The sequence below is a fragment of the Neomonachus schauinslandi genome, chromosome 8 (assembly GCF_002201575.2).
Source record: "Neomonachus schauinslandi chromosome 8, ASM220157v2, whole genome shotgun sequence".
Classification (NCBI taxonomy): domain Eukaryota; kingdom Metazoa; phylum Chordata; class Mammalia; order Carnivora; family Phocidae; genus Neomonachus; species Neomonachus schauinslandi.
The window spans coordinates 44,841,057-44,867,863 of NC_058410.1; the positions used below are offsets into that span (position 1 = coordinate 44,841,057).

The window sequence follows — 26,807 nt, forward strand, 5'->3', positions numbered from 1 at the left end:
TTATGCAAGACACTATATTGCGGTTTATGCAAGACACTGTATTACGGCCTCTTGCTAAGAGGAATTATGTAGTCATAGGCCTTGAAATTTATAATCAGAGATATAGAAATGGCAGATTTGAAGTAGACACGGGTGATCTAATTTAGTGATTTAGAGGTGACTTTTCCTTGAGAAAATACTCAGCACATTTGATATTCAAGATTCTCTTTTAAAAACTCAAAGCATTTAGACAATTTTTTCCCTCTCATAATATTCCAAGTGCGAGTTGGCTTCTAAAAGTTATGGAGAAGGAGCTGATTTTTGTAGTCATACTAAATTTTGTTTTACACAAAAGATCAGGTGTGTGAAATAGTTAAAGTGAAAGTTTTTAGACTTATAAACCCAGATGTATTTATTACTAATTTGCAATAGCTTTTCACATAAATTGATTACCTGAAGAAATTAATAACACAACTTTTTAACAAAACAAGCTACAGTAAAAACTCCTGAGTCAATGCACACACAGGCGTGTTTCTATCAAGATTATGGTAAAAGTGACGTGACATGCTCTCTGTGTTTTGGAATAGGGAAGGAATATTTGGAAGGTGGAATAGGGAAGGAATAGAAACACAAGATTCCCTGCCACTATATTACATAGAACAGTGTTGCAAAATCATGAGATTTCTCTTTCTCATACTCTTTCTCAAACACTAACTCCCAACACCAACTTGTAAACCAATGTATTTTGGGACACCAAAAATACTATTTTCCAGTACTCTTCCAACCCAAGAGGAGATTGAAAGTCTTCCTGCCTTCCCTCGGGAAAAACTGACTCTGCGCCTCTTGTTGGGAAGTGGGGCCTTTGGAGAAGTGTATGAAGGGACAGCAGTGGACATCTTAGGAGCTGGAAGCGGAGAAACCAAAGTTGCAGTGAAGGTAATGCAGATCTTTTAATTCCTTGACATGTCGGGTCAGCACATTTACATGAATTTACATGGATAAAACTGTAGTAACATATGAGTGATCTTTTTTTTTTTTTTAAAGATTTTATTTATTTATTTATTAGAGAGAGAGAGAAGAGAAACAGCATGAGAGGGGATAGGGTCAGAGGGAGAAGCAGGCTCCCTGCTGAGCCGGGAGCCCAATGTGGGACTCGATCCCAGGACTCCGGGATCATGACCTGAGCCGAAGGCAGTCGCTTAACCAACTGAGCCACCCAGGCGCCCAACATATGAGTGATCTTAATTGAAAAGACAGCTGAAAGTGGGAGTCCATGCATGACAACAGAAATGACAATGTTTCTTCCATTTCTTCCGTAAGCTCTGTAATTCATAGTTACCACTAAGGTAACTGATTAGCTAAGACTCGGCAGGTGGTTTTTCCCTTTGAATATACTATAAGAGGACCCGGGGTGGAAAGCACGTTCTCCATGTCTCAGGTATGAGGGCAGTTGCCGCTGATGCAACTCAGCCTTCGCAGTGTGAAACAGCCCTAGTCCATATGTGAACTCTGTTTATGAAAATTGAAATGTGAATTTCATATCATTTTCACGTGTTAAGAAATACCCTCTTTTCCACTTTTGTCCAGCCGTTTGAAAATGTAACGTGTCACTTATACCTCAGGAAAGCTGGAAAAACACAAAGTTAAAGCTGAACAACTATTTTCAGAGCTCAAGCTGGACAAAAAAAGTTGCAGGCTGGTATTGGTCTACAAGCTAGAGTTTGCTGACCCCCGGTAGGACACAGTTATTCGCATGGTATATTGAATGTAGTTTTAAGGAAGTGCTGGGTAGACTCTCGTATTTGTCTAAAACCTTTTCATCGAGGGATGGTGAATCTTTTATATAACTGGGCAACATCCTGACCGCTGCTTGTTAGGAATTTGTTGCTTTGAGAGAGGGCTATACAACCAGAAAGGTTGGCAAAATCCTCTCCGCTGCCAAATGATGCAATCTAAAAGTGCTTTAAACTACTCTAGCCTCACCTGGTGTAAACAAGTGTTTATTTTTCTCACATAACGAGAGGACTGCGGGTTTTTGGTGCAGTACTGTGTTAGGTCAGAGCCAGTATATCTGAAACTCTCTTGACTTTGTACATGTGTGTTGCCTCATGATCCCAAGATGGTTGCCAAAGCTCAGGCATTACATCTTCATTCAGGTCAGGGCAAGGGGGGAAGGAATGATGTTAGGTGTATATGTTCAAAAAAGTGAAAGTTTTCCACAAGCTTCTCTTCCCTTCAGCAGTTTTCCCCTTACACCGCATTGACCAGAATTGACACAGATGACCACCCCTATTTGTAAGGGAGGCTGGAGAATTACAAAACACAATTTTCCTGATTCATTACAACCAATTGTCTGGGACTGGGCATCTTGCCTCTAAGAGACAAGTTAGGGGATCATTAGCAGGGAAGCCGGGGGAAACAGATATTGGGTAGAAAACTTTGAAAATTAAGAAACTGGCCTACACACCAAATTTGTTCTTTTTAAAATGTCTACATTTTTGGAGGGAATTTGTGTAGATGTTACTAGGTCTTTTGTCTTTCAGGCTTTCCCACTTGGACACTAGTTCTAATACAGGCTAAGTTCTGAATGAGTTTACAGAGCACATGCACGTGTATTAGCCATGATCTATTTCCAGCTTTCAGGGTGAATATTACAAAACAAATCAAAAATTTTCTCCATTAACCCACTGAGCTCACAGAATGTCTGCTATACTGATTGCTGGCTTATTTTGTATTGTCTAGACTTTGAAGAAGGGCTCCACAGACCAGGAGAAGATTGAGTTCCTGAAAGAGGCACATCTGATGAGGTATTGGGGCAGCTCTGGCTTCATTTTCCCTTGATAGGAGTAGAAAGCTTTTATATCTGATTGGTAAATTGTTAACATTCAAAATGACCTGACATCACAGGTCATGCCCCAGACAAACATGGCTGAAGTTTAGACATAAATATGTCTGTGGTAACAAGTGTTCTATAGAAACCAGTCTTCCAACAGGCAGTCCTCAGGCAAAAGTTCTTCATTTCTTTGACCTTCAATAAGCAGCGTGTTTCGCAAGTGACATCTGAGGCTGTTCAGCTTTAAACATGCGTATGTTCTTCTAAATGTGTGATCGTGGCTCAAATATCTGGATTAAGGGAGAGAGCTCTAAGTACAGGGATGTCAATGAAAATATCCTCTGTCTTAGTAAACTTATCTTCAAGGTTAGAGTCAGTTGCTGGTCAAGAAAACTGCTCAGAGGCATCTTAAAGGGAGGGCCTGAGACGGTGGTCCCAAGGGGGGGGGGGCGTCCCAGCTGAGGATTCTAATCATTTGATCGGGGTTTCCTTGGTTTGATGTCTTGAGAAAATGGTGGAAGCCAAACATGCGTGTCTGAATTGTTTCTCCAAAAGGAAGAGAATAATATTACATACTTGTGATGACTGAAAGTGTAACGCCTTCAAATATCTTTTGAAGGATAGTGGTTAAGATTACTTTCTTTACCAAAACATAAAATCCTTCCTGTGAACGTTTCTTCTAAAGATCACTTACAGCCATATGCACTGGCCACTAGGGGTTGCCATATCATCTCTCTAAGGCAAGCACAGGGACTGGTACTTGGAAAAGGAGACTTGCATTTATTAGAGAAACCCCCCCCCCCCACCGCAAACAGGAGTTTTGAAGGAAACCGGAGATAAAGAATTGCTCTATTTCCCGAAGGCCCTCAGCCAGGGCGCCTGTTGCTGTCGTGTCATCCTGCCTGTCTCTTTCCACCTTGTAGCAAGTTTAACCATCCCAACATTCTGAAGCAGCTTGGAGTTTGTCTGCTGAACGAACCCCAATACATTATCCTGGAACTGATGGAAGGAGGAGACCTTCTTACCTATTTGCGTAAAGCCCGGATGACAAAGGTAGGAAATGGGGTCCCCGGATTGGTTTTGTAATGCAAATGCCCTATAACTTCCCACTAAGTTTCTTTAAATTCGGTAGACTGCAGTTTGGTCAAAACTCAGAAGACTTCTGTGGAAAGAATTCTTGTATTTCCTTCAGTTGGATTAGGACAATTAGAATCCTGGGCTAACTTCTGGCATTTTCTGGTTATTTGAGGCTGTTTTTCATATTTAATGGGAAAATAGGTACCTCACTCCAAAATCATTTTTTCTGGAGAACAGAGATGGTGTGGCGTTGGAAAGGCACATCTTTCTCTGTACTTAATCTGTATGCCTGTCTGTCCCAAATTGTTACTTGCAAGCCCTCATGTCTTTATTGACTACTCTATGTCCCTACCCAGTCGGCATATCTGTTTGGATTTTCATAGGCATCTCGAACTTGTGTTGGCCAGAACAGAAATCTTGATTTCATACCTCATACTCCAAGCCATCCATCCAGTTCCTTGCTTTCTCTTCTACGACCACACTAACAAGTCCAGCCAGCTCTGCAGTTCTGCCTACAGGATGTAGGACTCCATCTTGTCTTCCCTTGTCTTCTGTCCTCAGTGCTCACCTGCAAAGTCTGTGGGATCAGGGCCAGCTGTGACAGCACCTGTGGGAAACTAGCTTCTATATCAGACGAGAAACACACAAGACAAACAAGACACTAACATTTAAAGATTTAAAAAAAAAAATTGGTTTTTATTTCTATCAAAGGGCACATTCTATGGCTAAAACACTGAGATACAGAACAAGGTTTATAGTGAAAGACAGTCTCGTCCCCACATGCCAGGCGTCTACACGTTTCTTCTGGTATTTACCGCCATGTTCCTACACACTCTGTATACTGCTGCGCATTGATTTTTTCAATCTTGGGGGAAATCTCCTGACTCCCTACTGTGAGAGGTGAGGATTTAACTCTCTTAGACTGACTCAGTACCAGCCCAAACCCCACCAGCTCTACACATTGAAAAATTTGTTCCCACATCCTCTGACAGTTATCACAATTTTCAGACAAATCAATAGTGCAGATTTACATTACTATGACTACTACTTGCAGCTGAGTTACTCAAATGCTGTGATTATGGTTTTTTTCCCCTTGGGTGAGAATAATAAACACCTCTTTTATTTTCCCCATTTGCTTCATTTTTTATATATCTCAACCCTTTGACAGAATCGTGGCGCTTCTATCACTGGGGTTAAATAGATCAGCTGACCTAACACCTAACAGGTTTTTTTCTTGGACGCTCTCCTCCTGGAGCCAATGTGGGTGCTTGTCCTCTGGGCTCTCGGCAGAGCTGTTCTCCTTGGAGTTACCTTCACATTTACCCTGCAAATTTTCTTGCTGGACCTTAGTTTCCTCTGTTCCATGACTTTTTTGTTCTGTTGTAGAAGAGAGAAAGCATGCATGTGAGGCAAAAGTCTCCTTTTCTCCCCTCTTTTTGAGAAACTGCCCTTTTTTCTTCCCTCACACTTGATGAATAAGTTGGCTGGATTCTAGGCTGAAAACCCCTTTGCCTTTGTTTTCTAGTTTGTACAGTTGCCTTTACGGAGTCTCAGGCCATTCTGATTCCTGGACTTAGGATCAGTGACCTGCTTTTTGCCCCTCCTCTCTGGAAAATTTTAGGAACTTCTTATCTGTGGTACTTTTTTACCAATCTGGACACTCAGCCTTGAAAATCACCCCTTTAGTTCTGGGATTTTTTTATATTATTTTTACTAATAAATAAAATTCTTTGTCTCCTCTATTTCCTTGTTCTCGAAACTCTATTAGCTGGATAATGGACCGCTTTGTTTTATCCTTTTGTTCTATTAGCCGTTTTCTCCTGTTTTCCAACTCTGTATTTGTGCTCTCAATTGTGGTAGATTCCTGTTACTTTTAAAATAGAACTTAAAATTTTAATTTTCCACAGACTCGTTCTTATATTTTGATCGCTTCTTGAAATAATACATATTTTTTTCATATGGGCAGAAACTTATCTAATCTTTCCTAGGACACTAATTATAGTTTTTTAAAGTATTAATTTGCTTCCTGCATTGTCCTGATTTCCTTTATCCTCTTTGTTCTGGGATCTGTTTGTAATGTGAGAAGCTTTTCTCAAATGTTTGGTGATTTGTGGTTGATCTTCCTATTTAACAGGGAGGCCTAAGAAACTGACTGGAACCTGTGTGTCTATGGCAGCTTCCTTTTGGTTGTCCTGTGGACCCTGCTTTTTCACTGAGGGGTCCCCTAATCTTCTAATGACAGTATCTGGGTGTCTTCCCTGGCACACCCCACTTTTCCCAGAGAGGAATCTTTATGGGTCCTGCCTAGGCTATCAGTGCCTAAGCCTCAGTTCAGGGAGGTGAGAGAGGAGGGGGTTGGAGGTCCGAAGGCTGAGTATAGGGGCTCTCATTTAATTTTCCTCTCCATTTTCAGCACAGTGTCTGAGTGTGACTGGTATCTTTGAACTTGGAGTTGTTCTGGTTCTGTGTATGTGTGTGTGTGTGTGTGTGTGTGTGTTCTGCAGTGGAAAGCCTCCTGCTGTGGTGGCAGGACCTGGGATCTAGTTAGCTCCTAAAATAAACTTCCAAACATTCCTCTTGCTTCCAGGCTTGCCCCTCACCCCTACGTTCAGAGATGCCTGTAGGGGGTTTTCTAGTGAAACACAGCCTGATTCTTGTCTTTCCCCTTGCAGGCAGCCAAACTGTCTCTCAGCTCTGCTGAAGGACCACCCTTCCATCCACTTCGCTACCCCAAAATGTTTCATGCACTAAATTTATTTTCCTGATGTGTTTGTCCTCGTGAGATTATAAACATTTCCCTTATACTGTCATCTTAGTAAGGTTTGGGGAGAGAGTGGGACTAAAAATGCACACGTTCAGTCCCCCATCTTTAACAATCTGTGTTTATCTGTAGGTTGTATTTTGTTTGTTTTGGGGTAGAGAAGAGGGGATGAAATGAAAATATGGGCCAGCTCTTTCCAATTTATTCCTATTTAGTCAGGATCCTGATGGTTACACTCATTGGTTCTCGAGGGTTCTTCCGCTGCCTTTCCTGAGCAGGACAGCTTCCGTGCCTCACTGCCCTCACTCCAACCAGTGGGCAGGATGCTGTTAGGTGCTGAGTACCAGAGCGCCACAGGCTTTAAGTCCCCATCAGGCCAAGTTCATTTGGAGCCAGCCGAGTCTCCACAGGGAGTGCTCAGAGGCAACATTCCAGAACAGCCACAGCGTCCTTCTCTCCATCCCAGCTCCAAGACTGCAGTGCTGAGTTGAATACATCAGGATTGACTGCATCTAGTGCATACACCTTAGTCCAGTCTTTCATTCTCAGGGCCTTAGTTTCTGCATCTATAAAATGGGATATTGAATTGAAAATGTTCTCAGGCTCTTTTTTTTTTTTTTTAGCTCTAATATCCTAAGATTCTATTAAGACGGAAGAAAGTAAAAAACAAAACTAAAAACCAACCTATCAAAATAGTATAAATAGATAGCCAGATATAATCAATTCATCAGTTTTTTGCTGCATGTTTATTATACAGTAGTGAAGGATGTGGCTCTTGCTTTCAAGGACTTTGCCACATGGTAGGGAGGTAAGTCACATATAAATAACTTATTTAAGATAGAAAGTGGGAGGGCCTACCGGAGTGCAGTAGAGACTATATTGTGGACACTCAGAGGAGAGAGATGATTTCCAACTCGGGAGAACTGGGAAGGCTTCACGGAAGAGGTCTTCCATTTGAGACACAACTAAAGTAGGGGCTAGAACAGTCTCTGAAACAACACCTTCCCACATGAGTCTTGAAAAGCTATCACCAGGAGCAGACCCAGGTGGAGGTCTGGGGGGTTTGGCAAGAGATGACAGGTGACAGCCCAGGGCAGGAGCATCTGGAGTCAAGGAGCCCCAACATGGGGTGATGAGGTATCCTAACAGGTTGTCACAGGGGCTGTCAGGAGCAAGGGATAGTTAGAGACATACACAGGCAGGCAGCATTAAAATCTGTCCACGGGGAACATGATGCTAGCCACCAGGCTATAGTTCAGAAGCAAGGTTCTAGGTGAGGAGCATCTTCGGTAGAGTGGGCTTTGCCAAAAGCAGAGCAGGGTTCCACTCACAGAGGAACCGAGGAACCAGTCTGGAGACCCAGCAGGGACTCAGACACAGGCCAAGAGACCAGTGTCTGGTGTCTGCTGGATCTGAACAGTGTTGTTGGAGGATTGATTCTTGGGGGTAAGATCAAGCCTCGCTATTGGACCGAGGTGTGGTAGAGCGGGACCATGGTGATGTTGAGTCTGAGAACATGGAGAATCTTCCCAGTCTGGGGACAAGACATGAGCTTGTTGGGGAAGCTGGGGGAGCAGCCCTTAAGAGCACTCATCTATGAAAAATTGAGAGGTTTCAAGGTTGGGAATCATTTGAGATGCTTGGTGAAGGATGTGGATGGAAATCAAGAATAAGAAGGGCATTCCAGACTGGTAGCAGAAGTAAAGAGGAGCGGTTGAGAAAGGCAGAGCAGGTATAAAAACTGCAGGTGGCCCAGTGTGGCTGAAGAATAGATTGGGAGAGGAAACGCTAGGGGACCTCAGTGGAGGTAAAGAGCAGCCTGAGGCCACCATGGAGTCTGTGCTTAGGAATCTATAATAGACTCCACACGCAGTGGGTCACAACGAAGCAGGCTCGTTAAAGCACCAGAGGCTGGAGACAAGTTTGGGATGTGTCAGATAGGGAGGATAATGGCCTCAACGAGGGTTATTGCAGGGAAATGTCAAGGAAAGACAATATATGAATGTGACCTCAGGGAAGGAACTTTGAATTTTTTCCATATGGTACCAATAAAATCTTCCACTGGCTTTTTTTTATGTAGAAATCACTGCAGCTGGTATCAACTAAATGTGCAAGCTGGCTCTCAAGGAGGAGAGGAGTCATCTGTGACCTTGAAATAGGGTGCTGCTAACAATTTATGTGGGGGCTCATCTGAGGAACAAGCCCATTGTCATGACTGACATTGCAGTGTGACATTGGGCCAATAATTAAACTAGCTAGTACTGATTAAATTATCATTATTACATCTTATGACAGCAGCTACTATTTATTAAGTATCTGTTATATACCAGCCCGATTCCATATCTTATCTCAGATCCTATATGGCTAGTACTGTCATTCGCATTTGACATATGAGAAAGGTGCTTAGTACTACTGGGTATTTACCCCAAAGACACAGATGTAGTGAAAAGAAGGGCCATATGCACCCCAATGTTCATAGCAGCAATGTCCGCAATAGCCAAACTGTGGAAAGAGCCGAGATGCCCTTCAACAGATGAATGGATAAAGAAGATGTGGTCCATGGGGCGCCTGGGTGGCTCAGTTGGTTAAGCGACTGCCTTCGGCTCAGGTCATGATCCTGGAGTCCCGGGATCGAGTCCCGCATCGGGCTCCCTGCTCGGCAGGGAGTCTGCTTCTCCCTCTGACCTTCCTCCCTCTCATGCTCTCTGTCTCTCATTGTCTCTCTCGCAAATAAATAAAATCTTAAAAAAAAAAAAAAAAAAAAAGAAGATGTGGTCCATATATACAATGGAATATTACTCAGCCATCAGAAAAGATGAATACCCAACTTTTACATCAACATGGATGGGACTGGAGGAGATTATGCTAAGCGAAATAAGTCAAGCAGAGAAAGTCAATTATCATATGGTTTCACTTATTTGTGGAACATAAGGAATAACATGGAGGACATTAGGAGACGGAAGGGGAAAATGGGGGGGGGGAATTGGAGGGAGAGATGAACCATGAGGACGATGGACCTGAGAAACAAACAGGGTTTTAGAGTGGAGGGGGGAGGGGGGATTGGTTAGCCCGGTGATGGGTATTAAGGAGGGCATGTACTGCATGGAGCACTGGGTGTTATACGAAAACAATGGATCGTGGATCACTACATCAAAAACCGATGATGTATTGTATGGTGACTAACATAACATAATAAAATTAAAAAAAAAAAAAGGTGCTTAGTGAATTAAGCAATGTGATCAAGTTCACACAACTCATAAGTAGAACTAGGTTTCAAATCTTGGTCTGTCTGAACTGTCACCCTGAGATCTTTCCAGTAATGATCCTATATTGCCTCTGCCTACTAAAAATAGTCTTATTTATGTATATTTCAGTAGAAAGTATGTAAATCTAGCTCTTTCCCTCTTTGTTTGAGTTCTTGTAACCAGAGCTAAAAATACCTTTAAAACATCACATGTATGTTTTGTACAAACTGGAAAAGTACTTGTAACTTTTCTTTCATTTCTTACAGTCTCACGGTCCTTTGCTCACCTTGGTTGACCTGGTGGATCTGTGTGTAGATATTTCAAAAGGTTGTGTCTACTTGGAGCAGCTGCACTTCATTCACAGGTACGGTGAATTCTAGATACAAGGTTCTTAATGGACATCGGCACAATAATCACCTGAGGTTTGGGTAAAACATACAAGATAATTAAACATTTCATTACTTCAAAATAGCAAAAGTTTTTGTAAAAGGTCTCTCTTCTCTAGAGGCCTAGTAGGGTTCCTTGTCTGATCTCTGGAACTTTATTATTAGCATTATTAAATATAGCTTCTGCCATAGGGATCTGGCAGCTCGCAATTGCCTTGTCTCTGTGAAAGACTATACCAGTCCATCACGGGTGGTGAAGATTGGGGACTTTGGACTCGCGAGGGACATCTATAAAAATGATTACTATAGAAAGACAGGGGAAGGCTTACTCCCCGTTCGGTGGATGGCTCCAGAAAGTTTGATGGATGGAATCTTCACTACTCAATCTGACGTATGGTGAGTTTAACAGGACACAGAGGAATTCAGGCAGAACCAGCCAATGTCAGAGCCAGAAGGGAATATAAAAGGTCATCTGAACTTGTGGGACTATTCTTGGGTCTCAGTATTTTCACCCCTCACTCTCATCAGTTTTGATCTGTTATCTTACTAGTATATGTGAAATAGATACATTTACTTCAAGTATTCTATCACTGTCCAAAAGCGTAGCGGCTTTTGGTACATATGACTCGATGTCCAAGTATGTGTCCAAATGCCTACTCTTTTGGGATGTGTGGTCATTAATTTATAGGTAGAGTTTAAATCATGGATCTCAAAAACAATATGACATTGGGGAGATTTGGGCATCTCTTTATTATTAATATAGGGTCACTCATGTTTGCTTGTTGACCTCAAATTTTGATTTGAGCTACTCAAAATGTAAAGATTTATTCAATAACTTTTAAGCTGGACTGGCCCCAGGCAAAATTAGTGACGAGATAAAATTAGGCCTGAGTGTTGCCAGTTCACATTCATGCCTTTCCTCTCCACGTTTACTAGCAAGGGGAAAAAGGTGAAATGCTTTCTTGCTTACCCCTACATTAGTCTGCATGTTGATGTTATGAAAGCCTTAAGTAATGGAGGTCTGCAGTGCAGTTTCAGCTGAGAAGGAGGAACAAAGTGTGTGTGTGTGTGTGTGTGTATGTGTGTGTGTGTGTCCCCTAAGCCTTCCTATCACCTTTGAAGTGTTGATAGTAGGCAGTAGCTTTTTCTACTTTTTCTTGTGGTCAACTTGCTTTTAAGTCTCCCATTTGCCTTTTATGGGGCCAATAATGCCAATCACAAAGTAGATCCCAAGAGCCCCAGGAGTAATTACATTGGACAAACTACTCTAAACATGATGTTTGTAATAAGTATAATTAAAGTAAACTCTTTAACATCCTTAGGTCTTTTGGAATTCTGATTTGGGAGATTTTAACTCTTGGTCGTCAGCCTTATCCAACTCATTCCAACCTTGATGTTTTAAACTATGTGCAAACAGGAGGGAGACTGGAGCCACCAAGAAATTGTCCTGATGATCTGTAAGTTAATTATGCTAATATAAGCACCTAAAAACCAAAAACATGTGCCCATGCAATCTTATGCCTCACTGGCATGGTATTTTAAAATAAAAACCAGAATTTATATATTTGTGTTGTCTACATAAAATGTAAGTTGATTGTAACATTTAATTTACTAAATACACGATGGTCTCTTTTTATATATATGTGAAATTTCACTTCAGAAACAAAATTTAGAAGAGCAGAATATATTTATACTCTTGATAGATGAATTCTAATAAAGATATAAAAGCACTGTGTATACACAAACATACTCTTTTTATTTTGGAAGATCTAATTTGGCTAATACCTTAATTTGCATATTAGGAGATCCTATTAAATAGGAATATATTCTTTAAAAGTTAGATTGCCTTTGTTGATGCAGCTGATACTGGGACATGGTACTATTAAAAATTACACAGGTTGTGATCTATTTATGCACTTAACACAAAGTGACTAAGAATTAGTGACTCTATTAAACTGATCCTGGCTACTAATCAATTCGTGATTCTCAGGAGAGTAAGCGATTTTGATCTAATTGTAAAGAAAAATAAGCCCAGTTATTTTGCCGAGTAATAATCTGTCTTCTTGTGAAAAACCTCAGCAGAAATAACAAGTTCTAAAACTTTTTCTAAGGGATGTTTGCCCCAAGAAACTTCGAAAGGAACAAATACTAAACAAGTATAAAGTCCTCTGTTACGTGCACAATACCAAGCCACATATTATATGGAATATATAGGTGTTTAAACCATGGCCCCAGCTCTTCAGCATCTCAGAATGTATTTTGAAAGAAGAGAAACACACATGGAACAGTTGGATAACAAGCCAACATGTAATAAAGTGCTAAACCGTGTGGTACAGACAAGTGCAAAAGGAATTAGCAGTATGCGGATACACACCACGGCTGCAGTGCCCTGACTATGCTGTGTTATTTTAGAGGATTATTCAGACTGGAGCCAAAGGATGATTAAGAACTGGGCACCTTGGTTGATGTTCTACTGGTGAACGTTTTTGTATTACTTAAATCTTGCGGCCACAAGAAGAAGATTTGAATCACTGCTTGTTTCTGATTGGGCTTTTACAGACTCTGGGACATTTACAGGGAGATCAGATGTACACACACCTGATCAAGTTTGGTGACTGTGCTTAAAAATGATTCATGGTCCTTTTGGGGGAGATGGAAAAGATTCTGGAAATGGGAAGTCAGAAATTATACAGAATTTGAAAACCTTTGGTCTAGGGTTTGAGGAAAAACCCCAGCATGCCTAAGCATGAAATATATTTTTATTGGCTAGCAAACTAATCACTGCTCAGCATCTCTTACATATCTATCAAACACTCAGGAATTTTCCTCAGAATTTCAATTGTACCAAATTTTTATTATCCTTTATTATCTGGCCTATTTCCCCCTAGGAGTTACCATGTACCTCATCACAATTACCCAGTTTTCTTGGATAGGCATTTTAGGAATCAATCACTGAATTGTACATTTTGATTGATATGTTCATTTATTTTGGAGAGGATGGAGGTGGATAATTACTGGGCGGTTGTGGAGCAGAAAAATGTAGGTATGTTGAACTTTGCTCTACCAAGGTGTATCCAGATACGCAAATAGAAAGAGGAGGAAGAAGGGATGCTAGAAAAGTGCTAGAAAAACATTCCAGTTTATGGGCAGACAAAGATATTCCATATAACATTTATGTTCTATATTTATATAACATACATTTATAGAACTTCTCTAAATATATAACTTAATATTCTATATAACTTTATGTCAAATAATTCATTGGTTGGATATATTATTGCCCTAATTTTATAAAAATATCATTCCCTTAAAGCCCAAATTTTCCATTGGTGGCTTTGAAGTTCATTTGAACATCGGTCAGGAAAAGTAAACAATGCTTCCAGCCCCCTAAGGGTTGCGTGCTCTCAGAGCCCTGGGAAGGGTTAAGGATCCATTGCCAACCAGGAAAACAAGTGTGCTAGGAAATGGAGCTCTTAGCCATGCCATTCAATCTGGCCACGGCCTTAAGTTGTCATGATAAAGATTAACTACTCTCCTTAGAGTACAGAGGAAACTGATTTTTATTTGAAGCAGTTCTCTGAGATCACAGGCCCAGCTTAGAGGGTTGAAAGTCTGCACTGAGCCGCGCTGCACCTTCTATTCACTGCCTAAATGCTCAGCACCTGGATGCACTCTGGGTCAGGTGAGCCCATAGATGGCTACGCTGTGCTCAACTATTAATGGAATGCAGGAGTTCAGAGCATTCCTGCCCTTCTTTCCATAGCCTGGGATGTATGGTGGAAAGCCCGGTCCTCAGTATTCTCTTCAACTTTCAGTTTGCACAACATCCACGCCACTCCTGAGAAGAAACGGGATCAAAGGGCAATCTACTTCAAGTGAGAGCTCTTGGGGGTTCTCTGACAGATGTATCACAGTGGTAACTGAAACTACTGGAGAGAATCTCAAATGTAGGAGGTGACAATGGGAGGGCATGAAGGTTCACCATCTTATTTTTACCTCTTAAAAAATATGTACACCTAGATGGTGATGGGCCTCTTGGGGATTGGTTATAATGGGTAAGGGAGTTCTGGAAAATCTGTATTTTATGTGCTTTGTTTCAATACCTATAGAAACTCATCCCCTTCATACTGAAAGATGCTGTGAAATTTTCATCTGTTGAATTTCAGTTGCTTTATGAATTCAAGGACTTTAATACTCACAGAGACCAATAATGAACATGGCTAATGAGTCTCGTGCTATTTTAAAAAAACATTGAGGCAAAGAAGAGTAAAGGGTTGGCATGGTGAATGGAGGAATTTGAACCTGAACACTTAGCCAAGTGAAATATTTCAAGTATGAGTGAGTATTTTGTAGAGCTAGAAAAACCAGCCGAGGGAAATTTTAACAAAGCAAATGACCTGTAAGTTTATTTAGAGTATTATGCTCGAATATTTGTAACTATAACGTAGGATAAGTGCGATATTGAATTGCGACAAGTGCAGGATTGTAAGGGAAGACCCGATGCCAAAGGTATAGTTGCTGTTATTAATTTACCTGAAAGATGTGAGAAATGCATGTTTTAGGAGTTGTTATATTCATAAACGCCTTTTCGTTCCACTGCCACCTCAATGCTGTTTAAGAGTGTTAAGTTGCACTCCTTATTTTTAAATGATTATTGCTTTCTAGAGCTCCTCTTTTCTTAATCTAGGGCAATTCCCTGCTCCTTTGCTCCCGGATGGTGGGAGAGAAAGATTTGGTATACTATCAGGTCGTATGTATTTGCCATCAGAAATTTAAGAATAATGACTGGGTTCAATGTAAATGAAAGCCCCTTAGACAAAAGACAATAGGGATGTCTGTTGAAATAAGTTACAGGGATTAAACAAGAGGCTGAACATCTGGAGGGTCGTTTGAGTGGGTGAGAAACAGACTAAGTGGTGACTGTTAGGAATGGCTTCTTCCTCCTTGCACCTCCTTCCTTCTCCCCTTCTTTCTTCCTTCTCACTTTTTCTTTTCTCTCCTTCTGAATCATCTCCGTTAAGTATCTTGAGACCTTTATAGAAATGAAGCAGGTTAGGGGCGGCTGGGTGGCTCAGTCTGTTAAGCAGCTGCCTTTGGCTCAGGTCATGATCCCCGGGTCCTGAGATTCAGCCCTGTTTTGGGCTCCTTGCTCAGCGGGGAGCCTGCTTCTCCCTCTGCCTGCCACTCCCCAGGCTTGTGCTCTCTCTCTCTTAAATAAATAAATAAAATCTTAAAAAAAGAAATGAAGCAGGTGGTAAATAAATAAAAAACTTCATAGTTAACCTATGGCAAGTCTTGAGAGATTCTAATTACCTCTTGGCAATATCTTTGAATTGCAACCGTATTTTCAAAAGGGATATGATTCCTGTGGCGAAGTATACTTTCTCCTCGCGACTTTTAGGACAACCCTTAGGTGAATCATCAAGATTCTGCTTTGGGCGCCTGGGTGGCTCAGTCGGTTGAGCGACTGCCTTCAGCTCAGGTCATGATCCCAGAGTCCCGGGATCGAGTCCCGCATCAGGCTCCCTGCTCGGCGGGGAGCCTGCTTCTCCCTCTGACCCTCCCCCCTCTCATGTGCTCTCTCTCTCTCATTCTCTCTGTCTCAAATAAATAAATAAAATCTTTAGGGCGCCTGGGTGGCTCAGATGGTTAAGCATCTGCCTTTGGCTCAGGTCATGATCTCAGGGTCCTGGGATCGAGTCCCGCATCGGGCTCCCTGCTCCTTGGGAGCCTGCTTCTCCCTCTGCCTCTCTCTCTCTTTCTGTCTGTCATGAATAAATAAATAAAATCTTAAAAAAAAAAAGGATTCTGCTTTAACTATTGGTTAAAATTGCATGATCGAATATAGTTATGATATTTTATTTCAGAGTCTAATCATCCTTCATTCAAATATTTGTATCACCCCTGTTTTTAAATGAGAGGTTATAAAGAAACATGTAAAAAATAGGTTCTCAGCCTTGATTCTCATTTTTAAGAAGTAGAGCCAAGTTTGGCACTCTATATTGAGAACGTAAATTCCTTGTCATGTATCTGAAGTCATCAGATGAATACTGGAAATAGACCAATATTAGGTTTCCCCCTAATACTCTGATATTGAGTACCAACTCTGACCTGAGGTGCTTGTCAAGAAATGAAAGAGATGAAAGTGGACTTTGCAGGCCATACTATAATGGAACGGAGGTTTTCCATTATAATTTCTAACATAGATACTAGCTATTTTAAATATGATACCTATCATGATTTCTTGGTCATTGTCACCCAGTGACACTACCTTAGTCCCAACCATCATTATCTCTGACCTCATCTTCTTTAACAACTTCTTTGCTTCTCACTTGCCTCTCTACAATCCATTCATTCTCCACATATATCAGCTGGAGTAATTCCCTAAGAATGTGAAGGTCATGCCTTCTTAAAAAACTTCAACAGCTTCCCATCATAGTGCCATAAAATCCAACTCCTAGCCTGGCCTGTGAGACCTGCATGATCTCCCCTTCTTCTTCTGACGTCCTTTCACGCTCTCTCCCTCAAGGACGGCTCTTTGGCCACACTGGCGTTCTTTCAGTTTCTAAAATGAGCCAAGCTCTTTCCAAATTTAGGAATTTACACATGCTTTTCTGTCTTCTAGTATGTTCCCTGCACCCCATCCCCATCCTGTTCCCATGAGTAGCATCTTATTTTCCTACAAAGTTCCTTGGCTTAAATGTCACTTCTTCAGAGTGTACTTCCGAGAGCAACTTACTAAAAATGTTCCATCTCTATTAGAGATCACATTTGTTTTCTTTAGCACTTTTTTTTTAGAACTTGTAATTGTATGTTAATCTGTTGATACAGTAGTAGTACTATTTTTTAAAGATTTATTTATTTCTTTTTAGAGAGAGTGAGAATGAGCAAGCCGGGGGTGGAGAGGGAGGAAGAGCAGGGCAAAGGGGAAGAGAGTCTCCAGCAGACTCCACAAGGAGCACAGAGCCCAATACAGGGCTCCATGCAGGCCTCCATCCCATGACCCTGAGATCACCACCTAAGCCAAAACCAAGAGGCAGATGCTTAACGGACTGGGTCACCAAAGTGCCCCAGTAGTACCAATATTTTTAGATACGTCCCAACTTACGTTTCTTCATCAGCTTTTCTCTCCCTGCCGCCAATCTGACCTCTAGCTCCAGGAAGTGAAAAAAAAAAAAAAAGGAGCAGGTACTTGACCTTTTTAGTAAGTCATAGACTCAAAAGCCAGGTTTGGAGGAGGGAGAGGCTATCTAGAATCCTTTAGCTCCTTGTTGGTATGCTAAATGCCAGGTTTGAGTGACTAAAACCTATAATTCTGTGTAAGGATAATCTAATTAAAAAGAGGGAGCAGTAGAAACCCCATTCCTTCTAAGCCCTGGGGGAAGTGTCAGAAGAAGAGACCTTAACAGATAGAGGTAGGAGGGTGAAGATGTTGGATATCTAGGTTCTGAAAAACCTCCTGCTTCAGTTAGACCAAGTGTGGGCAACTGCCCACCTCTCCCAATTTGGGAGGATGGCAAGTCGATCATTGAGCAGGGGACCCCTCCCCCATATTGATATGGAGACCCAGCATCAGGAATAAGGTAGAAGGGCATGTCCAGACAGAGAAGGTCAAGCTTGCACTTCCAAGCCTCCTTTGTTTCCCATGCAGTGTGAACATTTTGTTGAAAACTAGAGATTCAGCCAAGGAGCATCCTGTAGGGACAAAATAGAAGCAGGAACGGATCCCCTGGGCCTTGTGAGCATACACAGGACATGATGCAGTCTCAGAGAAGGTTATGGCTAGAGAGAGGAAAGGGAGGAGCAGTTCAGTGGGAGCTGGGTGCAAAGAAAATATAAGGAAACCATGGGCTGCCTGTCTTAGGAATGGACCAGACCAGTCACTCCTCACTGAATTCCTGATCATCCTACTCTGATACAAGCAAAGATCCGGAGGACACAAAGGGGTCAAAAAGGTTCTTCACTGTGCCATTATAAGTCACATAAGACTTTCACCCAACATGTATGCTGCCACCATCTTGTAGAACAGGACAGAGGGAGTAGGAATAGCATAAAAATAGAGATTGAGTTATTAAGTGGAAAAGACTGAGCATGACTTAAAAAGATCATTTAAAATTTTGAATCACACCAGGTTTTAAACTGCATTGTACTTAATGAAGTTAATTTTTTTCTCTTAGGTGGGGGCTCTAAGAAAGACCTAATTAGTAGCAGACAATGTAAAAGAGCTACATTTTTTCCTGTTCCTAGGAGTTGTAGTGAGATAGATTTTTGTCACCTTCTTACATTTACCATTTGTATCCCTATGAGGACAGGAGCCACACTACCACATCCCCAGCTCTTGATATACTGCTGATATAAAATAAGTGTCCAACAAATCTTTGCTGAATGAATGAACACAGTTAAGAGTGCTACACAGACATTTCTTAGACAACTGTTAAGGAAAAAATAATGTTTAATAAACCAGCTATTACTGGAGCGCTTGGGTGGCTCAGTTGTTAAGCGTCTGCCTTTGGCTCAGGTCATGATCCCAGCGTTCTGGGATTGAGTCCCGCGTCGGGCTCCCTGCTCGGCGGGAAGCCTGCTTCTCCCTCTCCCACTCCCCCTGCTTGTGCTCCCTCTCTCGCTGTGTCTCTCTCTGTCAAAAAAATAAATGAAATCTTAAAAAGAAAAATAAACCAGCTATTACCGTCTGAGGAAACTGAGTCTCTTACTTAACCTGACAGTATAATGAAGAGTAAAAGCATTAGAATTGGATGTTTCTACCTTGGGTTCTGCCACTAAAGATCTACGTGGCTTGGAGTAATCTTAGATTTAATTTTAGATGTCAATGTATGAATGTAAAATCTTCTTAGTCTTCAGTAATTTTTATAGCTGTCAATTCCCTTATGCATTGAGTAATTGTTCTCCAGCCATCTATTTATCTGTTTATTTGGATTAATAACTGTTAAAAATAATAGCTTTTCAACAGAAATAGCTTTTCAAAAGAAAGGTATTATGTAACAAAGGTAGTAATATTGCAAGGCACTGTTAAATTAGAAACCAAAGATTTTGTTCTGGTTTATTTATATTAATTATGGAAAACTGGCAATAAGTCAAATGTGTTGCCTTCCGAAATGACCTTACATAGACTATCAGTACTGGTTGCCTAATGATCTCCAATCACCGTTTACTTTCATGTCTTTACCCATGTATCCAGGTGGGATCTATTGACCCAGTGCTGGGCTCAAGAAGCTGACCAAAGACCTACTTTCCACAAAATTCAAGACCAGCTTCAGTTATTCAGAAATGTTTCCTTAAAGAGTATTTCTCAATGCAGAGAAGAAGCAGACCCCAGTGGAGTCATAAATGAAGGCTTTGAAGGTAAGTTTGATTCTTTTTCAGAATTTTCTGGTTTTATTTCCAGTGTGAATTGAAGAGGTTAAAACGAGATATACATAGAAGACATTTATGGTGAGTAAGAAGAATAATATACTGGCACCATCGTCATAATAATGAAGTGCTCATTGTACTCCTCTTTGGAAATTATTTTTATTTGTGCACTAAATTAAAAAAAGAAGAATTGTGATATGGCCCCTGGATTTATCATCTAAGATAGTAAGGAGGTGAATTAACATGTTAGAAATCTGTTTTCCTTCCCCTCCACCCCTCATACGAGTTTCAACCTCAAGTGCAGAGCTGAGTTAATTATAGAGGGTTAGTTGGTGGTACATTATGATCATTGGTCTATGCAGGGCTTCTCCCTTGTTTGTTTAGTCCCTTTATCTCCATATTCTTCTCCTGTTCTACTTCCTCTCTCCTCTGGCCAGGCAACCATTCTAATGCCTTTAATGTGTATCTTTTTATTTGTATGTTTTGCTGCAAAATGTGTATTGTTTTGTATACACAGATGCTACTGTGTTTGTAAAGCTTCTTTTCTTTTTCATTGAGCACTGTTTCTAAGAGCCATCCATGTTGCTATGTATATATCTAATCATTGCTTCTAACTGCTGAGTAATTTTGCAATGATTATTGGAGTGGCTCACGCCTTGTTAAGGTCTAGTCTGAGTCCACAACCTCAGTAATTTGGTAAATGAGGCAATAATCTTCTGGAACCATTCTACTGTGATGGACAAACTAACCGTTTTTAGTTCAATGAAAAGTACCAAATGGAATTAAAACCCAGTAGTCACTTAATTCATTTCCCAAATCAGATTTATAATATGTTTGCCTCGTTGGCTGTAGAAAAATGAATTCTAAAATGAGCCACTATGAAAAGTTCCCAGGGCCCTTTGTGAATGCAGACATTTTTGCTTAGAAATAAAGCTGGCAAGATGGACCACGAGTCAGAATCTCTCAGGAATCAGGCCCCTCAGTCTTTGCAGTGACTGATGATAAGAGGCTGACGGCCGTCGTGGAGTCCAGAGTGAGACCTCTGCCTGGAGCGATGCTCTTGACTAATAGCAGGGAAGAATATGAGGCACAGGATGAACATCTGCTTGTCTTGCATGCTGTATTTCTGAATATGAATTGGGGGCAACTTAGACTCCATGACATGCATGGAAATAACACGGATCGCATGGCTTCCCTAAATGAACAGTCAGTGACAGACTGGAAAGGGCTGTGCTTGTCTTGAGCATGCCTCGTTACCCTCATCAGATAAGCCTTGGTAACAGCCCCACACTGGCTCCCCCTGCCTTCCGGTCACGGAACCCCGCTGATTCTGAGTGTCAGCGGCTGAGCCCTGAGGAGTGCCAACTAGGGCATTAGCCCCATCCTTGTGGAGGGTTCTGTGCATATAGGTACCTGCGTGAAGACCACCCAGGATAAGGAAAAACAGACCAGAAGCCATTCTAGGTACTATCAAGTCCTTCTCATTTTCTAGGCATTTACTTAACGTATTTCTCTGAGTGGAATTTTGATAAAATTTTTTTAAAAATTATTTCAGCAGGTATTGACTTGTTGCAAGGCATAGTGTTAAGCACCTAAATTTAATGTGTTCCATTAGGCTGTTTTAAGAAAAAAAAAAAAAAAAGGGCGCCTGGGTGGCTCAGTTGGTTAAGCGACTGCCTTCGGCTCAGGTCATGATCCTGGAGTCCCGGGATCGAGTCCCGCATGGGGCTCCCTGCTCGGCGAGGAGCCTGCTTCTCCCTCTGACCCTCCCCCCTCTCATGTGCTCTCTCTCTCTCAAATAAATAAATAAAAAATCTTAAAAAAAAAAAAGGAGGCAAGAATATTTCTTTCCCTTGAGCAATTAGAGTCAGTTTCTTTAATTTTGTATTTAAAGTTTAATAGTGAGCGCTGCTTTTATTGGCTGTCCTTGTCCCAGGGCTGCATCTCTGTCCCTACTGTTCTGTTGAAGCCATTTGAATCTGCTCCTCTTGGCCTGGTTCTTATTTGTGGTAACCTCACATACGGAAACTTGAGAGAAAGCGCAATCCGGGATCGTTTACCAATACGTAAAAGGAGATCTTTTGTTCCTAAGATAGATAAATGGCAGTAACTGAGTAGAGCCCACTGTGTAGACATGTGAATCGCAAGCAGAGTGTGGCTTTGCTTGCCTGGCACTGAAAGAATGTTTTTCTTCCTAAATCACTGCTCTTATCTCTGCAAGCAGCACTTAACTGAGAAGACCCTGATTCAAATTTGTGACTATCCCTTTTGTAGACCTTATAAAATTAAGCACAATTCTTATCGTTTTAAAGCCTTAAGAAAGAATTTCTATGTTATTTGACATCAATCATCAAAATGACTCCTGATTCCTTTCCAGTTTTCCTTAGAATTTTTCCAATAATCAATCTCAGTAACTGCTCTCGCTGTGCTATCTCATAACTGCATCTACATTTTCAAGATCTTCGTTATGAAAGTAATTTATGTTTATGGTTAAAAAACATATAAAATTATAAAAACAGAATAAAAAGCAAAAGTCTCCTACTTGTCTCTGTCCTTACTCTCCAGTGCTCGCCATAGTTAGCAACTTGGTTATATGCTTTTAGATATTTTATATGCATATACAACCGATTATGGAAATATTTATGTATGTTTATATGTGGATTGGCTGGATTCAGAGATAAAATTGATGTAATCTAGAGGACTGAGTGGGATATAGGTTCTCTGGTCAGGGCTATACTATCTTTTTTCTAGTAAGTGAGCTGATGTGTAAGGATTTGGGGAGCAGGAAGCATTTTCTCTTGCCACTGAGAGGGAGTTCGTGTTCTGTGGAAGTCCAGAGGAAGGACGCCAAGTCCATATCATGTGTCAGAGAGTCAATAAAAGCCAGTGGGAAGAGGTTACTTCCAAGCTGAGTTTTGCAGAGAGGTGAGAAAAACAGTATTTCAGGATAGAAGGCACAGTATGTAGAAAAGCAGGGAATAATAGAGAATGGGATGTACACAGAACTGCATGTAGTTTATCACATATGAGGCTGGGAGATGGCAAGGGAGGAAATTGGAGGGAGAGTAGTCATACATAAAAAAATCAGGTAAAAAAATGAAAATGAATGGAAGCTGAATTAATGAATGGTAATAGGTACAGAGAGGAGGAAATGAAGTCCAGAGGTAGATGTTGTAGGACTTGACATCTAACTGAGTGACAGAGAGAGGAGACAATGGTGAATCCCAGTGATTTGTGAAAGTAGGTGAAAAGTGATGCTCTTCCCAGAGACGGGGGCATAGGAAGAAGAATAGCTTTGGTTTCAGCTGGCTGTGGGCTAAGTGGAGAAACCTCATATTCAGTTGAAAGATCTGTCCTATAAATATAGGTAGTTGAAGTTGAAGGTGTAGATGAGGTCATTCAATTAGAGTGTATAGAACAAGGAGAGGAGTGAATGATGGATGGGACCTAGAGAACAGTCAAGATATTAGAGACTGGCAAAGAAAGATGGTGGCACAGAGACAAGAAGCCAGAAAGGGACAGGAAGGTCATAAGAGAGTATTGTCAGATCGAAAAGAGAGAGGCTCATGAAGGGGGGAGTGGTCAAATGCTGCAGAGATAGAGAGTTCCAGGGGGATGCAAGGATCTTACAGTTGAAATGTATTGTATTTTAAAATCTAACTCTTTGCTCATGGAGTCCTTTCCTTCTAATGTGTGCAGACATTTTATAAACATCACAGAGGCTGCCATAGGGGCTTAAGAGGGCCTGAGAGCTGAGCGTTACCTTAGCCTCTACCAGAAGTCTCTGTGAACCCTTAAGACAATCTTTTTACTATGTTGCATTACCTAGTTCATCTGTGAGGCTGAGATAAGTAACAAACAATGCTCACGTTAAATACAGAGAACAAAAACCTTATTGTGAATGGCTTTTATTTATTTTTCTCATCTTTTTTAAAAATTTAAATTCAATCAGCCAACAAATAGTACATCATTAGTTTCAGATGCCCAGGGCTCATCACATCACATGCCCTCCTTAATGCTGATCACCCAATTACCCCATCCCCCCACCCAACTCCCCTCCAGCAACCCTCAGTTTGTTTCCCATGGTTAAGGGTCTCATGGTTTGTCTCCTTCTCTGATGGCTTCCCATTCAGTTTTCCCTCCCTTCCCCTATGATCTTCTGCACTGTTTCTTATAGTCCACATATGAGTGAAACCATATTGATAATTGTCTTTCTCTGATTGACTTACTTCACTCAGCATAATACCCTCTAGTTCAGCTAATCTTATTGTAGCCCTTTTTAATGTGCCCTTTACTGTGTTATGTGGGTTAACTCATTAAATACTCACAATAGTCTTATGGCATGGGTATTATAGCACCATTTTACAGATGAGAAGACTGAGATTTAGCAATTTGCCCGTGGCCATACTGCTGAGGTGGGGCTGGAGTATGGCTTCTGCTTTCAGCCTTCACAGAAACATGGCTGTCGTAAGGAAAATACCCACACACTTTCCCCAATTTGTTATCAATAGTGTCCTGTGCAGCTAGGGATAGTGAAAGAACTTATTACTTCTGGCTTGCTAGAAAAGATACCCCGATTTGTCCTGGTCATTTAGGTGCCAAGTTGTTGGCTGACTGAATTAAAATTCTAAGTAATATTCAAACAATAGCGAAGCAGACAAACATGCAGAATAACGATGCAGGAAGAGTTTAACGAGGAATATAATCAAACTTCGATAATTTAGATAGAAACAAGCAATTCTGCGCCATGACAGAAATTCAATTTTAGTAAAAGAGAAATTCTCATTCTGTTATTTACAATGAATGTAAATCCTGAAGGTAAGGAATGGAAAGAGATATGGGAGTCACTAAAAATTTTGATTATTGAGATGTGACTGAACAAAAGAGACAGAGAGAAGAAATGGACTGACAGGCAGAGTTTGCGTATTTGCAAAGGATAGAAATCATAAAGCAGTCCCTTCAAGGGAAGCCTAAGCTTAATTACCTTTTTAATAAGAGAGAATGTATTTAATAATAGTTTACCGCTCTGCAGACTGGTGGGCATATTTAGCAAAGCAGTAAGATGTCTGTCTTGACTGTTATTACTGGAGATACGTAAGAGGGTAAGAAAGCCATTGGAAGGACTTTTTTTGAAAGAAAAAAAAAGCTGGGAGGTGGTGGGCATTAGGATTACAGGGAGCAATAATACCACGCCTATCCTATGGTCCTACTGACCTAATGGGGTAGAGAGGGGATAGAGAGAGATTAGTAACATATCTGGGCATCTAGTAAAAATATCCCAGTGACTTCATCCAAACATTTTTGTAAACATCACCTCATCAGTCCCAGAGAGTTCTACAGGAAACAAGTCTAAATGCTCCTCTGCTGTTCTAAACATAGCCAGTCAGCCAGCATATGTCTCGTCTGTAAATACCCTGTCTTGCTTGGAAGTCTTTATTTTAATATTTCCCTCTTAAAGAAAGGGTTGCTGAGCACATGCTATCTCTGTTCAGGATCTCTGCCTTAAGATCTGACCTGCAGGCTTTCTATTCAGTTTTAAACAAAAACAAACAAACAAAACACCCTCCTCCCCACCATCTCTCATAAGTTCTTTATGCAATAAGAAGATGTACTAATTGCTGAAAGCCTGCCAGGGTCAAGTTACTAAATATTGGTCTAAGTACTCTAAACCAATGAAGAAGTTAGCTAATGATTTTTCTTTGATGTGCGGTGCCAGAATTTGTAAAAAGAACTTATCTGCCTTATATAAAAGGTTTCTTTTTTTTTTTCCAAGTAACTCAACAAGGGGAAAAAAAAATTGAAATCACGTATGGGTAGAACGTTTCCAAATAGGCTATTTAATGGATTAAAGGTATGAAAATGAAGCTGCTGATAACATGAGTAGCTAGACCTTTACTATAGATTTAAGTTTTGAAATTTTCTCAACTTTCCTTTAGCCTAATTTCTTTAAGCCTTTTCAGGAACATCCTATTTCCTCAATAATCTGGGCCCCTGGACTATTTAAAGTTAAATATCTTATTTCTTCCTATCACTTTTTGATATTTTTGGTTGCTATCATCATATATAGAAAACTGTTCTTATGAGTGTCTCAATGGCTCTTAGTGCATGTTGACCATAATCCTAACAGCAGGATGCTTCCAAAGATTAAAGCACTTAGGCATTAACCAAGCTTGGCATCTGATTTCTATGGGGTTGATATTTTATAACACTGCGTGACAATCTGTGTGGTTTGCAGTGGGCTATCATGATGTTTGAACGATGAAGAGGAACATGAAATGATGGCCAGGAGTCTGTGAGCCTGTCACTCCACCATCTTGTCCTTCGGCAGTGTGGGAAGGTGGGCAAACAAATGCGCACCTCCTAAGACAGAGCAGGGCCAGTGGTTCACATGGTCTTACAATAAAATAAGATTCGTAGTTCAGGCAGATCCATTAAATTCCATTGGCAAAAAGTAGCTACAGTAGTGCCTCCCTCAGTCCTTTGAAGTTGTTTCTTTCCCCCATATTTCCATTTAAATTCACTCCAAAGAAACCCAACCTGGGTGTACATCAGGGCTAAGGGCAGAAGGTTGGCAGCGCAGCTGACCTCACCCTCCTTAGTGACACCCATCTGGAAGCTTCTTGCTGGAAGAATAATGGAGACAAAGGAAGGACCACCCTCTGTTGACTGAAATGTTTCTGATTTGTAAAATATGATCCATTTTGAAAGAACAGTAATATTTCTAATCATAAATTTTTCATCCAGGTAATAACACTCGGCAATTGGAAAGCATTGATCACCAACAAACAATCCCCATAATACACATTTATATATTTATGTTTATATCATGTACTTGTCCCTTTTGATTACCTAAATTTTGTGAAATGTTTCAGAAGCTCTGCTATTAGGTTTCCGCAAGAATTCTTCTACTTTTCTATGGAAAAAAGGTCAGTCTTTAAGTAGAGAAAGACAAAATAATAATAAGCGTAATTGTGAAGAAGGCAAATTACCCTCTAGCTGCCCATTTTTCTGCCCAGCCACCCTGACCCCACACATGAGCATCCAGAGTCTGTGCCTTTCAAGGACTCCTATGGGGCACATTGCCCACCCACTTGGCTCCTCCTCACAGAGCACCTTCCATCGGGGAGAGTGAATATGGGGACACTGTCTGGGTTCAA

At 41.0% G+C, this 26,807-nt stretch overlaps 1 protein-coding gene across 2 annotated transcripts in view; it reads left to right on the forward strand.

The window, feature by feature from the left end:
• ROS1 (ROS proto-oncogene 1, receptor tyrosine kinase) overlaps positions 1–26,807 on the forward strand; it is a 103,632-nt gene that overhangs the window by 75,223 nt on the left and 1,602 nt on the right. For both annotated transcript variants that reach the window (XM_044917423.1, XM_044917424.1), the window contains exons 37-43: positions 753–915; positions 2,722–2,786; positions 3,736–3,865; positions 10,162–10,259; positions 10,474–10,677; positions 11,604–11,738; positions 19,478–19,641. In XM_044917423.1, the coding sequence (XP_044773358.1) occupies positions 753–915; positions 2,722–2,786; positions 3,736–3,865; positions 10,162–10,259; positions 10,474–10,677; positions 11,604–11,738; positions 19,478–19,641 (959 nt within the window). The remainder of the gene's footprint in view (positions 1–752; positions 916–2,721; positions 2,787–3,735; positions 3,866–10,161; positions 10,260–10,473; positions 10,678–11,603; positions 11,739–19,477; positions 19,642–26,807) is intronic.